This window comes from Echiichthys vipera (genome assembly GCF_963691815.1).
Source record: "Echiichthys vipera genome assembly, chromosome: 9".
Classification (NCBI taxonomy): domain Eukaryota; kingdom Metazoa; phylum Chordata; class Actinopteri; order Perciformes; family Trachinidae; genus Echiichthys; species Echiichthys vipera.
Genome location: NC_139834.1, coordinates 32,125,220 through 32,140,044, shown reverse-complemented (window position 1 = coordinate 32,140,044; position 14,825 = coordinate 32,125,220). Strand labels below are relative to the sequence as shown.

Sequence of the window (14,825 nt, the reverse complement as noted above, 5' to 3'; positions counted from 1 at the left end):
CTCACACACACACTCCCCAGAAATGTCTTTTTCTTTGTGTTTATCCCTGAAAAGAGGCTACCAAATAAAACCGCTCTTCGGTCTCCACTTCATTTAATAAAATTTCGAGCTTAGACTCGTTGAAGTTGCGCTTCTTACCTTTACTCATCGTTTAAATCTGATCAGTGCAGAGAGGGAATCCCCGGTGCAGGCCCTATTTACATGTATTTGCATATTTAAATGGGGGCGTGGACAGGGAGGAGTTCAGCACTTCTGCATGTGCGCTCAATTCCACGTTGATTGGGATGTACAAAGGAGTGCTTGGATCCATGCGTACGCACACATTGATACATCTGAATTTTTTTGTGCTTACGCCAGTTTCTGGATTCTAGCGTACGCCATGTTTTAGTAAGAAAGCCACGAAATTCTTAGTACATGAGGCCCCTGGTCTGTGAGGGTTTCCGCAGGGCGTCTTGATGACCTACTAGGCCATTAGTGAAGCCGAGCTCCAGCTCCCTTCTATTAATAGCTTGTCTCAGAGCGTAGTCCAATACTATTATAAAAAGGTAGGGGGCTAGGGTGTCTCCCTGCAGCACTCCGGTGTGGATGTTGAATTCCTTGCTGTTGCCGTCCGGCGTTGTCACTCTGGCTCTCGTTCCCGTGTACATGGTACCAATGGCCCAGAGCAGGTTCGGAGGAACATCATGCCTTGAGTATCCTCATCATCATTCCTCTGTGGATTGAGTCAAAGGCCTTCTTGAAGTCAGTGAAGCAGAGCACTGCATCCAGGTTGTTCTTCTTTACCTCTTCAATGATTCTTCGTAAGGCAAAGGTGGTTCTCCCCTCTCGGAATCCGTTTTGGTTGTTCCTGAGGCGGGGGTCAATGGCGCTCCTTATCCTGTTCAGTATCATCCGGCGATCAAATGCACAGCGTGCTGCCTCCACTCACTGACGTGCTGTTATGACGTCCGGGTGCTTTGATCTTGTGGGGCCTCTGTCCTTCTGCATCACTGGTACACACCTCGCTGTTGCTGCCTCGTGAGCTTCCAGAAACTCCATGTATCCCGCACCCGGCTCCTCCCACACATCCTGTAGTCGGACACGGCCCTTGGACTCTGCGGTGTATCTGGCTTGTAATTCTGGGCTTTCAGAGAATGCCCTCCAGTCGTGGCGTATCTTGGGGCTCGGTTTTGGGATCCTTAGGCTTAACCTCACCCTCATGGATACCACCCGGTGGTCAGAACCCACAGAGTTAAAGGCTGCATATAATTTGCACGCTGCTACTATCCACACCACTTTTAACAAAGAAAGGGACATACGTTGACCATGAATGCCTTTGGGTGAGGAAAAAACTAAATTCTTTACGTACCAAATTGACCAGTGGCCCGCACATCTTTCGTCATGAAGGTGCTGGAGAGATCCTCAAAGCAATTTCAGTCAAAAGCAACTTGACTTGGTTATTTGTCTAGGAAGACATTTCACTTCTCATCCAAGAGGCCTCATCAGTTCATGTACGCATCTGACCAGGCTGGGACTGGTCCAACTAACTGGTGTAGAGATCCAGGTATTTAACCTTTCCCAATGGATTTTCACATTGTCATATCTCAGCCCTAGAAGCTCAGAATGATGTGAAACTTAACACAACTCAGAGCTATATATGAGTACCTGGAGTGCTGAATCTCCATCTCTTTTCCTTCCTAGGTAACTTGCATTTGGCCTAGTTAGCAATGTCCTGGTGAAACGCGTCAACACCAAGCTATTCCTGAGCTCCAGCTGATACTCTGGTATGATTATGGAGTCTGAATTCTGAAATTGTTACAACTATTTACTGACTGTCAGTTTAAACGTGTTGCCATTGGGCCAACATTGGCCACAACAACACGTCCCGTTAGGCCCCAGATCCGACCCTCTGAGCCTTAAGAGGCCCTTTGAGCATGAAGACAGTAAGCTTTGAGGCTGAAACTCACAGCATGTATTTAGAAAGACCATATGCATGAGCTATTAAAGTTCCAGCTCCCTAGTCCATTGCTTTACCCATTTTCCAACATGTTTTATACTCTAACTCAAAGATGGTAAGGAGGAGAGAGCTGATATTGATACATGTTGTTCCTTGATTACACAGAAGTGTGCACTGTCAATTTCAGCTCGATTGGTCAATCCCTTGGGTATATATGAAGGCTGTCCACTTCAGGCACCCTGGTCCCCATTCAAACCGGGGCTCCAGGAGAGTGTCCTATCGATTTCAGACTCATAACCCAACTCCATAGTGGTGTACTTGCAGTTCAGCCATTAAGCATGGGGTTATAGGTCTGAAATGAACAGTGCGCACCCCTGTTGTCCAAGGGACAAACAAATGGTGGGTGCCGGCTCTGTACTGGGTGATCTGTTTTGGAACGAGGTGTGGGGTTGAGATATGTTGTTGCCTGGGCCTTTGGGAGTATGACCTGTTAATTTCAGCTTTCTGGCATATACCCTGTTAATTTCGGCTTTCTGGCATATACCCTGTTAATTTCAGCTTTCTGGCACATACCCCTGGTACATTTTGCAAAAACACTCTCCTCCACCCAACACACACACACCCTGAAGGTATCGGATGGTTTTCCTGGCCTTCAGGAGAAAGCCCTGGGTAGATGCTGATACCCGCTGTAAAATTACAGAAGTGTCCCAAAAAGTGTCATTTGGCAATACTTTTGGATGGGCATCATGTGACCCCTTTGGCGGGAAATACGAAAAATAATTGTCCTATGGCCATACGTTTTAACCCTGGCCCATTGGCAATACATCGAATTTCCTGACCCAATGGCAATACCCGCATACCCGCCCCCGCGGACGGAACGCCAGCGCCGCCCGCTGGAATTTTTTCGCCGGCGCAAGCTTGGCCCATTGTACACACGGTCAGACAGGGACATTGTCACCCAGGGCATGTCCATTGTCTCCATATTTGTCCAACGGCAACACCTTGTCATTGTCCAAGGTGCCTGAATTGGGAGAACTTCGGTAGATAAGGGAAGTAAGACAGCATTTTCTTACACATATTTTATTCCTATTCTTTCTGGCAGAAAGATCATTATTATCATCAACATAATGATTTCCCTAAATATATGTAGAAATGCATACCCCCCCAACCAACCAGACATCGTGGTGATCGACAAACAGCAGTAGAAAGCAGTTGTGATAGATGTAGCAATCCCAAGCAACATCAAGAAGGAACATAGGAAGATTGGAAATTTCCAAGGGCTTTGAGAAAAGGCAGAAAATATACGGGGATTTTCTTTCTTTCTTTCTTTTTTTTTTATTATTCCTTATCTTGACTCATTTTGTTTTTACTTGTGTGATCTTGTTGAAGGGAGCCTGAGACCCATTATTTTCATTGCCAATGACTGCTTCCCTGTAACTGTTGTTGTGCATATGATGAATAAAGACCCTTGAATCATAAACCTTGAGTGGTTCCACCTGCGCTGTGTGTTTTCTGACCTGTATTGCACTGATATTCTCCATCAGCTGGTCAGTTCCTGAAGCTCCCAGCAGGACAGAGTTCACCCCCTCATTCCTCAGGCACCATGCTGTGGGAATTTAAAGCATCAGGTATTCCAGAAGAATAAGACATGGACAACTATATATAGCCCAACCCAAATTTTATTATACCCTTCATTAAAAAAAGAAAAACCCACAATGATCACTGAAATAACTTGAAACTGACAGATGTAATAACAAATAATAATTTACTGAACATTGCCAAATGAAAATCAGTCATTGTTTTGGAATTTTGGTCCAACAGAATTATTTAAAAAACCAAACTAATGAAATTGGCATGGACAAAAATGATGGAAACCATAACTTTATATTTTATTACCAAACCCTTTGAGGCACTCACTGCAATCAAATGCTTTCTGTCAATCTCAACAAGACTTTGGCACCTGTCGACAGGTATTTTGACCTACTCCTCATGAGCAAACTGCTCCAGGTGTCTCCAGTTTGAAAGGTTCCTTCTCCAGACTGCATGTCTCAGTTCTTTCCACAGATGTTAAATAGAATTTAGGTCTGACACATGACCCGTGACTGAGACCAAGCTTTCTGAAACTGGGTAAGACATTTTGCTGCAGAATGCCTTGATGAGATTGCATTGCACCTAGCACAGATTCAAGACACCCAGACTCAGCAAGGCAGCCCCAGAACATAACCAAGCCTCCTCCATGTTTCAAAGTAAGTACACTGTTCTTCTGTCTTCATCTGTAAACAGAGCTGATGTGACTTGCCAAAAAGCTCCAGTTTTGTCTCATCTGTCCAAAGGACATTATCCAAGAAGCTCTATGGGTTGTCAATATGCATTTTGGCAAATTCCAATCGCTTTTTTATGAATTGTTTTTAGTGGGGTCCTCCTCGGTCATCTTCCATTAAGCCCACTTTGGCTCAAACAATGACAGATGGCGTGATTTGTAACTGATCTACCTCGACCATGGAGTTCACCTTGCATCTCTTTGAAAATTGTTCTGAGCTGCATGGTTACCATCTGTGTTATTGTATCAATTTTCTGCTTGCGGCCACATCTAGGGCGGTTTACTACAGAACCTTGGAACATCAAGCTTGGAGAAGGTCTTATAGCCTTTACCTTTAACATGCTTGTCTATAATTTTCTTTCTAATCCCCTTACGCAACTCTCTGCTTTGCTTTCTCTGGTCCATGTTCAGTATGGTGCACACTATGATACCATACAGCAGACACCTCTGGAACTAATTACAGGACACAGTTTAACATGTCACTATGGTCAAATTATTTACATCTTATTATATTATAGAGATGTTAAAGTTAATGCGATAGAGTTGGCACAAATTCCTCTTAACACCACTAATTCTTTTAGTGCGAGATTAAGACAGACACGTTCTATAGTTATGACCTTCGCCCCGCACCGTAGTTTGGTAAATCAGGAAGCTATACAGAAGTTATATCATGGATGGCGAGCAGAAATTAATAAAAAAGCAGAAATTAATAAAAAAGGCTCTTGAATGTCAAGTTCAGCTTCAAAGCCAGATGGTTCTCTGTACCAAAGTGATGTGCATTTGCTGTTTATGTGAACATAATTACCACCTGATTACATCACCCTAGTACAGTTGATGTAGAAAGCCCTCCTCCCCCTTGCCAAAGGAGGACACTGGATTCACTGGATAATTTGCAAATGAGACTCGAGATGATTTTAAGTGTGAAGGATCCATGGAATGATCTTTGAGGAATAGACATTTAACTGACCAATGTACATGCTGTACAATGTGTCTGTTGTTGGGATTAACATCTACATGCTTCCACTGGCTCAGATCATGAAAAACAACCAAATATGTTGCCATAGCTAGGTACACGACCCACAAATCTACATAACTATATCACCAGGCGACTATAGTCCAATACAAGCACTACATGGATCATAGGACCCTTTTCGGGAAAAAGGGTCCTATGTTCCCTGGTCACATAAGCCTATGCCTTCGCTGATTTAATTCAGCATTTTGTTAGGGTTAGGGGTTAGCGTTAGTGTCTGCATAAGCCTATTTGCCGTGGAACATAGGACCTTTTTTGGGAAAAGCGGTAAAACTGGGCCACCTACAAAGCGGGGAACATAGGGCCCAGGGAACATAGGTACGCTCCCTTGCATCCGGCCTCTGGACCTGTGGGACCGAATTGCATCACCACGGCTTACAGGTCTAGTCAGTCTTATATTTTCTACCAACTTATTTGTCCAGGCCAGTTTCATTAGTTGGATTTTTTTAAATTATTCTGTTGAAACACAATTAAAAAGTGATTTCATTTTTGTTTGCCAATGTTCAGTAAATTATTATTTTAGTCAGTTTCAAGATATCATTGTTGCCAATTTTAATGGAAGCATACCAACAAATTTGGGTGGGACTGTAGCAGGATATGATGGACATACAAACAAAGCAAGACATTACAATTTTGTTTTACCAATAGCCAGTTGGGGCAGAGTGCAGCCTAGTCGCTCAGCAACTGCTTGCAACTCTTTCAGCTTCATCTGCTGACGGTGACCCTCCTCACTCAGGATCTTGTCCTTCATCCATTGATAACCCTGCAGACAGCACAATACAGAGCTCAAGGCTAAAGACAAGACCATGATTCAGGTAATGTATCTAACCCTTACATTAAAGTTGTACTCCGTAAGATTTGAGATACGTATTTTGAAGTTGGAAGTTCTCAATTTCCAATTACAAATGAACGCAGCATAACCGTTATGGAAGAGTTCGTCCGGCAGACCAGCTGCTGTCTTCGGCATCAATAACATGACAGCTTATTTACATCTATCAAGGGAATGTCTCCACGGACACACTCATTTGAATCAACATATGCTTTCATTCATGGGTCATCAACATTGTTTTCACTCACTCAATGATATACAGTTGACTAGATGAAATTCTTACAGATTAAGACTTAAAGCTGTCTTTGTTACAAGAATACACTATTACCTTTAAACTACAGTTCTTGCACCAGGAAAAAATCACCAAGGCAACTCCCGTTCAATCCAATTTGCTCCTCTGAAAGAATCACCTTACATTGTGATGGAAGTAGAAATCTCAGAGAGATATTTCAAAACCTAAACAAATAAATCAAAACTGCAAATCTACATAGCTAAATGTTATCACATTTGAGCAAAGGAAAATATACTTGTCTTCGGATGTAAATGCATGCTATTACGTTTATAACAGATTTATCAGTCGCCCGCTGATTTATCAGCCATTTTAAAATAATAATAATAATTTATTATATTTGTTTAGCGCTTTTCAAAGACCCAAAGAGGCTTACAATGACAGTGACATGAATGGTAGAAAAGGGTAGTGACAGTCAGGGGGGAGGACAAGCAAAAGACAGCACAACAGTGAACAAAAGCAATGATGGAGTGTAAAGTAGATGAAACAGACAGTTACATGTAAGAACGTGGTGGCAAGGATGGATCGGAGAGCGTGGGGGGGGGGGGGTACTGATGGGGATAGAGGGAGGAGGTGGGTGAGGAGAGCAGAGAGGAGAGTGTAGAGGGGAAGGTCAAGGGGAGAAGCCAGAGGTGAAGGTGGTTAGGGGTAGGGGAGGTTATAGGTTTGGGAAAAGAGGTAGGTTTTTTTTGGAGAGCTTTGAAAAGAGAGGTGTATTTTCTATAAAATACTGTATATCTATTATCTATAAAAGAAATGGGAGGAGATGCCGGTGAGAGGGGAATTACAATAGCCGAGGTGGCAAGAGATGAAGGTATGGATTAGGGATTCAGCAGCAGAGGGGAAAGGCAGTGTCTAATTTTGGCGATGCGGCGAAGGTGGAAGTAGGAGGTCTTGACAATGGGGCTGACAGATGCAGGTTTCCAGATAGGTGAGGGGAGGGTTTTGGGTGGGTTTGTTGCCTGATGTACAGTACTGTGGAAAAGGTTTAGGCAGAATGCCTTAAAAAATATAAATGATAATTATTTATTTTATCAATTTACAAAATATAAAGTGAGCGAACAAAAGAAAAATCTAAATCAAATCGATATTGATAAACCAGCATAAATTCTTATAGGTACACTTGCACAAATTCAGGGATTTTGTAGGGTTATAGTCAGGTATATGATCAACGAGAATTTAGTCAAAACTAAGGTATGGCAAAGTTACTAGTCACATGAATTAAATACAGTATCAATCAATATACATGCCCAGCCAATAATCATAACAAAAGTGACAAGTCTGCTATGTAGCTTATCTGTGTGGTTAGGAAAATTTGATCTTTGAACTTGTTCAGACAGTCCATAAATGACACTCAAGTGACTGTCAGCATATCCAAAGTCCAGTTGCTTCAGTTGAACCCTCTGCATGAGCGTCAATAGTGGCATCTAACACAGCTAGTATAGCCTCATAGTGCAGTTTATCTTCTGTACACCAGTACAGCCACCAATTTGGACAGGTGCGCTCCAAGTGCAGTACTTTGTTGTGCACTAACTTCTTTTGAGCTTAAATGAAAAGCATGTGTCTGGTATTGGTATTTGCAAAAAAGTATATAGTGTTTGAACAACACTAAAATCCTCTGCCATCTCTGGTATTTCAGTTATCAAACTCATAAGCACAAGATTTAGTCTATGTGCATGACATTGTATATACGCTGCATGCGGCACTTTTTCATGTATTACAGCCTGCACTGCATGCACATTACCCCACAACACACAGCTGAATATCTAAACTCAATAATTCCTTTATTATTTGCTAGGCCAGGGATTCAGCTGTCAGGTATTCATGTGATATGTTCCAATGGCTCTTTCCTTTATAATCCCGTCATGTACATAACGGATGAAAATGGCCGGCTGCTCCTTCTTAGGCAGGTCTTTTCATTTCATCCTGTCAAGAGTTGGTTCTGTCAGTTCCCTCCTCTCTCCCTTTTGTGTGAGTTTGTCTCCCTCTGTCTGTTTTTCCCTGCATGTGTCTCCCCCTTGTGTTTTGTGATTACCTGAAGGGGTATATAAACCCAGAGCTGACAGTCATGCAGCGCCGGACCGTTGTTATCCTTCCCTTCTTCGTTGGATTGGCTCCCGTTTCTTGTTTGTGGTTTTTGCGCTCCTCGTTATTTTGTTTCTCTAATCGTTGTTCTCTTTGTTTCTCCGTAATTTCCCGCGTTCCTGATTCCCCGTCCTGTTCACTGATCGTTCGTCGTTTCCTCGTTCCTGTTTTCCTCGACCTTTTAGTCTTCAGTGTTTCCGTATCCCCTGTAGTGATTTCACGTTTGTTTGTCATTTATATTAAACGTTTTGTTTGTACTTTTACCCTGTGTCCGTGTCTGCATTTGGGTCCAGTCTCCCAGTGTTATTTCCCCACACCGTTCATGACACATCCACTAAAACTTAAAAGTACCATGCTTATCCTACTTCACTTATTATTATATTTCTGATCTTTTCCCCAATAAATCGCACCATTTCATTCTGGGCTTCTGGGGAAGAATAGTGTGCATACCTGCGTTCCTGTTTGCTTATTAGTTCTTGTCATGTGTTGCAATAACGTCCAAAAGTTAGAGGAAATTTCCTTTATTTTCAGCCTAATTTCTCTCTTTGTGGCCTGTCTTCCCAGAAACAACGTGTTTTTGAACAAGGATTTGACGTGAGCCCGGTTCCCCTCACCTCATCTGCCCTTTTGCTTCGATCCGACTTGCGATGGATTCCTTATGTCCACTGATCACAGCCTTAAAGTTGAACCACGCTATTGCAGCACAATTGTGTCTACTGCTCCCTTGATGATCCTGGAGATTTTTTTTTTTCATGTTCTTCCAACATGTGTATTCAGTGTTTATGAACACATGCAGTCCATGCCCGTCGGCTGTTAAAGTTGAGGCCCCTCCAAAATTTCCAAAACAGTTTCCCCCTGGGATTATTAAAGTATTTCTGAAATGACGGCATGCAAAGCAATACACTGCATCTTCTTGCATAGAATATTCAACCCAGTCATATTCATGATACACACTGACATTAAAGCATCTTCCATTTCTAGTTGGGAAGTGGGTCAAATGAGGACGCATGAGTCGGTCTGTTTGACATCCACTAATATCCTTCCTTTCTGCTCCAGTTGACCCAAAGGCTGCTACTGCTGTAGCAATACTGGCACCCACACCCTCACCCAGGCCTTGATCTTCCTAATCGAGTCCAAGTCTGAGAAAGTGGTGGGGACTCAGACTCGGATTCAATTCGAGAAGTCGGTGTGGACGCGTTCTCAGCCTCCGTGCATGTAGTCTCCTTCTTCCTGTTAGCATCTGCATCATCAGCGCAGGTGCTGGAGTGGCCTCATTAACAGCCTGAATCCCACCTTCACTACCTGGTCCTCCTCCCTCCACTGCTGGGGCAACATTGGGCCCATCACCTGCCTTTTTTTTGATAAAAAAAGATTCTAAAGTTCTCTGCTTCCTTTTCATTTTATTGTCATTTTTTTTTCATTTTTATTTAAAAAAACAAAACGTGATAACAATTATGACCTAGCTCTGACCTCCATCCTCTCGTCAGGAGATACCACATTTCAAGCTGTGGAGGTGGGATACAAGTGCTGGGAAAGATAATATGTAGAGAAATCGATTGTGTCATTCTGATTTTAGTTAATTTATGTGTATTAAATAATAAAATAATCAATACAAATTGACACAGAGTAATTCCATAGATTAATTTTTAAATAACTAACATTTACATTTTCCCCTGGAGCCAAGGTGTGGCAGCTGCCATACCTTACCATACCCAATTGACGCCCCTGTGATCAACCAATTATACAAGTAACTTCCGGCGCTGTGTCGAGGTGCAGCCAGCAACAGTTGCTCTCTCTCTTTTCCGCACTTTTAGCTATTTTATCTTATTTTAGCTATACTTTTAGTTATTTTTTCTTATTTATTGTCTTTTCATTGTTGTTTTTTCCATGTAAGTTGCCGTGCTAACCTTAGCCAATTTTTTCCATTTTTTTTTGTCTGTGTGTCTGTCATGAACGGTGCGGGGAAATAATACTGAGAGACTGGACCCAAATGCAGACACGGACACGGGGTAAAAGTACAAACAAATATTTAATATAAAGAACAGAAACGGGTATAATTACAGGGGAAACAAAAACACTAAAGACGAGATGGTCAAGGGTAACAGGAACAGGGAAACTACGGACGGTCAGGAAACAGGACAGGGAAACAGAATTGCGGGAAACTACGGAAAGAAACAAAGAAACAATGATTAACAAACAATCAACAAGGAGCGCAAATACCGGAACGAACGAGAAACGGAAGCCTACCGACGAAGAGTTTACCAAGTAAATGAGAACAACGGTCCGGCGCTGCATGCCTGTCACCTCTGGCTTCTTATACTCCAGGAAGTGATTAGCGTAACTCGCTGCAGCTGAGGTGGAATCACGCCTGACCGTTCCTGGAAAAAAGACACACAGGGGAGAAACATGCAGGGAAAAACAGACAGAGGGAGACAAACTCACACAAAAGGGAGAGAGGAGGGACTGACAGAACCGATTCTTGACAGTGTCTTATTCTTGGGACGATTTTTCCAGACCGCGTCTCCGTCTGGATGCAACAATGCGGCGGGTCTATTGTTTACACCCGCGAGCAACTGTTGTCGCTAACACCATCGGCACTGATGCGGGAGAGGCCTGAAATCCCCAAAGAACTGAGGAGAAAGTACAGGGAATGTAAGGCTGAACGTAAACACCGGGAAAAGAGTATGAGATACAAACCATCTCTCCCTTCCATTACCATGGGGAACGTGAGGTCGCTGGCTAATAAGATGGGCGAGCTGGCGGGCCTGTTGAGGACTTAGCGGGTGTATCGCGAGAGCAGTGTGCTGTGTTTGACGGAGAAGTGGCTCCATGAGGACCTACCGGACTCTAATGCAACTGTGGACAGCTTTCATACTGTTCGGCAAACATGAGTCACCGTGAGAGTGGCAAGAGGAAAGGTGGGGGACTTGGGGTGGGGGCTATTCTTATTAACAACAAGTGGTGTCATCCTGGTCACGTTACTGTAAAGGAGCGTGTGTGCAGCCCGGACATTGAACTGCTTGCGGTGAGTCTGCGACCATACTATCTGCCGAGGGAGTTCTCACACGTTATCGTCCTGGTTGTTTACATTCCTCCGACCGCAAACCTGATGTGCGAGTGACGTATCTAGACGCCTAGACGCATTCATTGCAATATCTGGGGACTTCAACCGCATCACTCTGGCTGCCACACTGCCCACTTTCAAGCAGTTTGTGCACTGTCCCACCAGGGAAAACAAGACACTGGACCTGCTGTATGCCAATGTTAAGGAGGCTTACAGCTCCACTGCCCTTCCTCCTCTTGGAAGATCAGACCACAACCTCATCCACCTGCATCCCCTGTATAAGCCCTAAGACCATCTCCTCACAGTCCTGGTGGTCACAGGAGACCGATGAAGCTTTACAGGGCTGCTTCGAACTTACAGACTGGGAGTTCCTCTGTGATTCACATGGAGAGGACCTTGATTATCTCACGGACTGCATCAGGGTACATAAATTTCTGTGTGGACAGAGTTGTTCCTACAGTGACTGTACGCTGCTTCCCCAGTAACAAGCTGTGGGTCACCAGAGGCATCAAGGTCCTGCTGAATGAGAAGAATAGGGCCTTCAGAGATTGGGAGAGAGAGCAAATGAGGCAGGTCCAGAGGGAGCTTAAGGAGAGGATTCAACAGGAGGAAGCTGGAGCACAAACTCCAGCAAAACAATGTGAAGGACATGTGTAGCGGCATGAGGAGCATCACTGGCTACAAACCAGACTACAGATCGGTGGCGCTGACGTCACACTTGATGAAGTCCCTAGAGAGGCTGGTCCTGTGACTTCTTCGGCCCCTGGTCAGCTCATCACTGGACCCTCTACAGTTTGCCTACCAGCCGAGACTAGGTGTGGAGGCAGCTATCATCTTCCTGTTCCACCGTGCCTGCGCCCACCTGGACAGACCGGGAAGCACTGTGAGAATCATGTTCATGGACTTCTCCAGTGGTTCAATACCATCCGGCCTGCTCTGCTGGGGAGTAAGCTGACGGCGATGCAGATGTACCCTCCCCTGGTTTCCTGGATTACAGACTACTTGACGGGTCAACCACAGTATGTCAGACTGCAGGACGGAGTGTCTGACACCATGGTCAGCAGCACTGGAGCTCCACAGGGAACTGTTCTCTCCCCCTTTCTGTTCACCCTGTACAACAGACTTTCAGTTCCTCTCTGAGTCCTGCCACCTGCAGAAGTTAGTGCAGCTAATTATCTGATTCTCAACTCCACCAAGACTAAGGAGCTAGTGGTGGGTTTCCGCAGAAGGAAATCTGCCCCCACAACCATCTCAACGGTGTGACTGTGGATGTTGTCCAGCATTACAAATACCTTGCAGTATACCTGGATAACAAACTGGACTGGGCCAAGAATACTGAGGCTGTTTACAAGAAGGGCCAGAGTCGTCTCAATATCCTGAGGAGGCTCCGGTCATTCAATGTATGTATCACCATGCTGAGGATGTTCTACCAGTAGGTGGTAGCTAGTGCCATCTTCTTTGCTGTTGTGTGCTGGGGCAGCAGGCTGAGGGCAGCAGATGCCAAGAAGATCAGTAGGATCATCAGGAAGGCTGGCTCCGTACTGGGGGTCTAACTGGACTTTGGTGGTGGTGTCTGAGAGGAGGATGCTGTCTAAATTGCACAGTATCCTGGACAACAACACTCTCTTTTCTTCCGGTGGCCATCAAACTGTAGGTCCTCCAGGGGAAGGGATGTTTTAGGAATTCTTTGAGTCTGGTTGGCCTGCTCAGTGTCCCAGTAAGGGAGTCGTAGATGAAGACATTTTTATACTGGTGTCTATAGGAGATACAGTGTTTTACAACCCCAAACCTCCTAGGGCAATAAAATAACCCAGAACTCGAGAAAATTACCCTTTTAACCTAAATCAACGTCGAATCTGACCGCACTTCGAACTGGAGGAGCTGTCTCTGTGAGACAGATGGACTTTCATTAATAAAATCTAAGCAACAGAACTGTTTCATCGCAACTGGCTGTTCAAAGACATTCTCGCAAGTTTGTAACAGTATATGCATTATTTGTATATTGTTGTGATTATGTTTATGTGGTTTCAGAAGTGCAAAGTCTCTGTCTAATTCCTGAAATAATTTGTGTTTTAATAATAGGCCTGTCACTATATCCAGGAGAGTGTGATGATGTGTAGTATCTGTATCTGTTAAAACTGTCTGCCTAAAGATTTTGGTTAAATTGGATATCAGAAAGCTTAATAATGGAAAATCAACCAAAGATAGTTTAATCTCAGAATTAGAATTCCGGCGTAAAAAGCACGCGTTCAAAACGAGACTGATAAAATTTAACAATCAATTACTTAAATAACTAACAGGTATTAAACCTTCACCAAAGTTTAATAAACATCCTGTCTTAATTTGGTGTGGTGCCCTTACTTCGAGGTAAAATAAATCCTAAATTTTAACATGTCGAGTTAATTCATTTCATTCATTCATTCACAATTAATTCAGCGACTACGATATTCTAGCCATTACAAAAGTAGGCTTACTCTCCTACAAAACCTTATAATTTATCTATCCCCGGTAATGTGAGGAACAGTGGAGACACTGTGCCCTAAGCAAATGTCACTTTTATCATTTTCACTGCATCACTTTATTTAGTTGTACTGTAACTAAGTTAATTTATGTAGCTAAGAAATGCTGCTACACTTTTACCACTGTTAACACTTACCGCTCCTTATCACCTATTTAGTTGGTACTTATTTTATTTCCATATGCTGCTAAACTGCACGGTGCGTATTGTTGTTTATTGTATATACCTACGTTTAACCACAATGACTGTTGCATTCTGTCACATTTAGTTAATTGTTTGATTTATTTTATGTTAGCTTTATTTTCATTTGATTTATGTTAGCTTATTGTTTCTCTGACCCTTTCCCATCTTTGTATTGAAACTGATGCTAATGATCATCAATTTCCCTTGGAGGTTGAAACAGTCATTAAATGAAACTTAAAACTGGGTGAGGGACAGCCAAACTCTGATACAAAGGTGAGGTTGTGGAAGATAGTTTCATGTCACAGGTCATACACCATGGCAAGACTGAGCACAACAACAAGACACAAGGTATTATACTGCATCAACAAAGTCTCTCCAAACAAAGATTTTAAAGCAGACTGGGGTTTCAAGATGTGCTGCTCAAGCTCTTTTGAAGAAGTACAAAGAAACTGGCAATATTGTGGATTGTAGACGCAGTGGTTGGCCAAGCAAACTTAATGAAAACTACATCAAGATTATTTCCCTTCAAAATTGTAAGATGTCCAACAGTGCCTCAGCTCAGAACTGGCAG

General features: G+C 43.4%; 1 protein-coding gene across 1 annotated transcript in view; it reads right to left on the bottom strand.

The window, feature by feature from the left end:
- Window positions 1-14,825, bottom strand: part of LOC310951198 (voltage-gated potassium channel subunit beta-2-like) — a gene marked incomplete at both ends in the record, with an annotated part of 184,813 nt that overhangs the window by 20,970 nt on the left and 149,018 nt on the right. Inside the window, 2 exons of the mRNA XM_083919321.1 lie at window positions 3,454-3,542; window positions 5,929-6,049. Coding sequence (XP_083775447.1) covers window positions 3,454-3,542; window positions 5,929-6,049 — 210 coding nt within the window. The remainder of the gene's footprint in view (window positions 1-3,453; window positions 3,543-5,928; window positions 6,050-14,825) is intronic.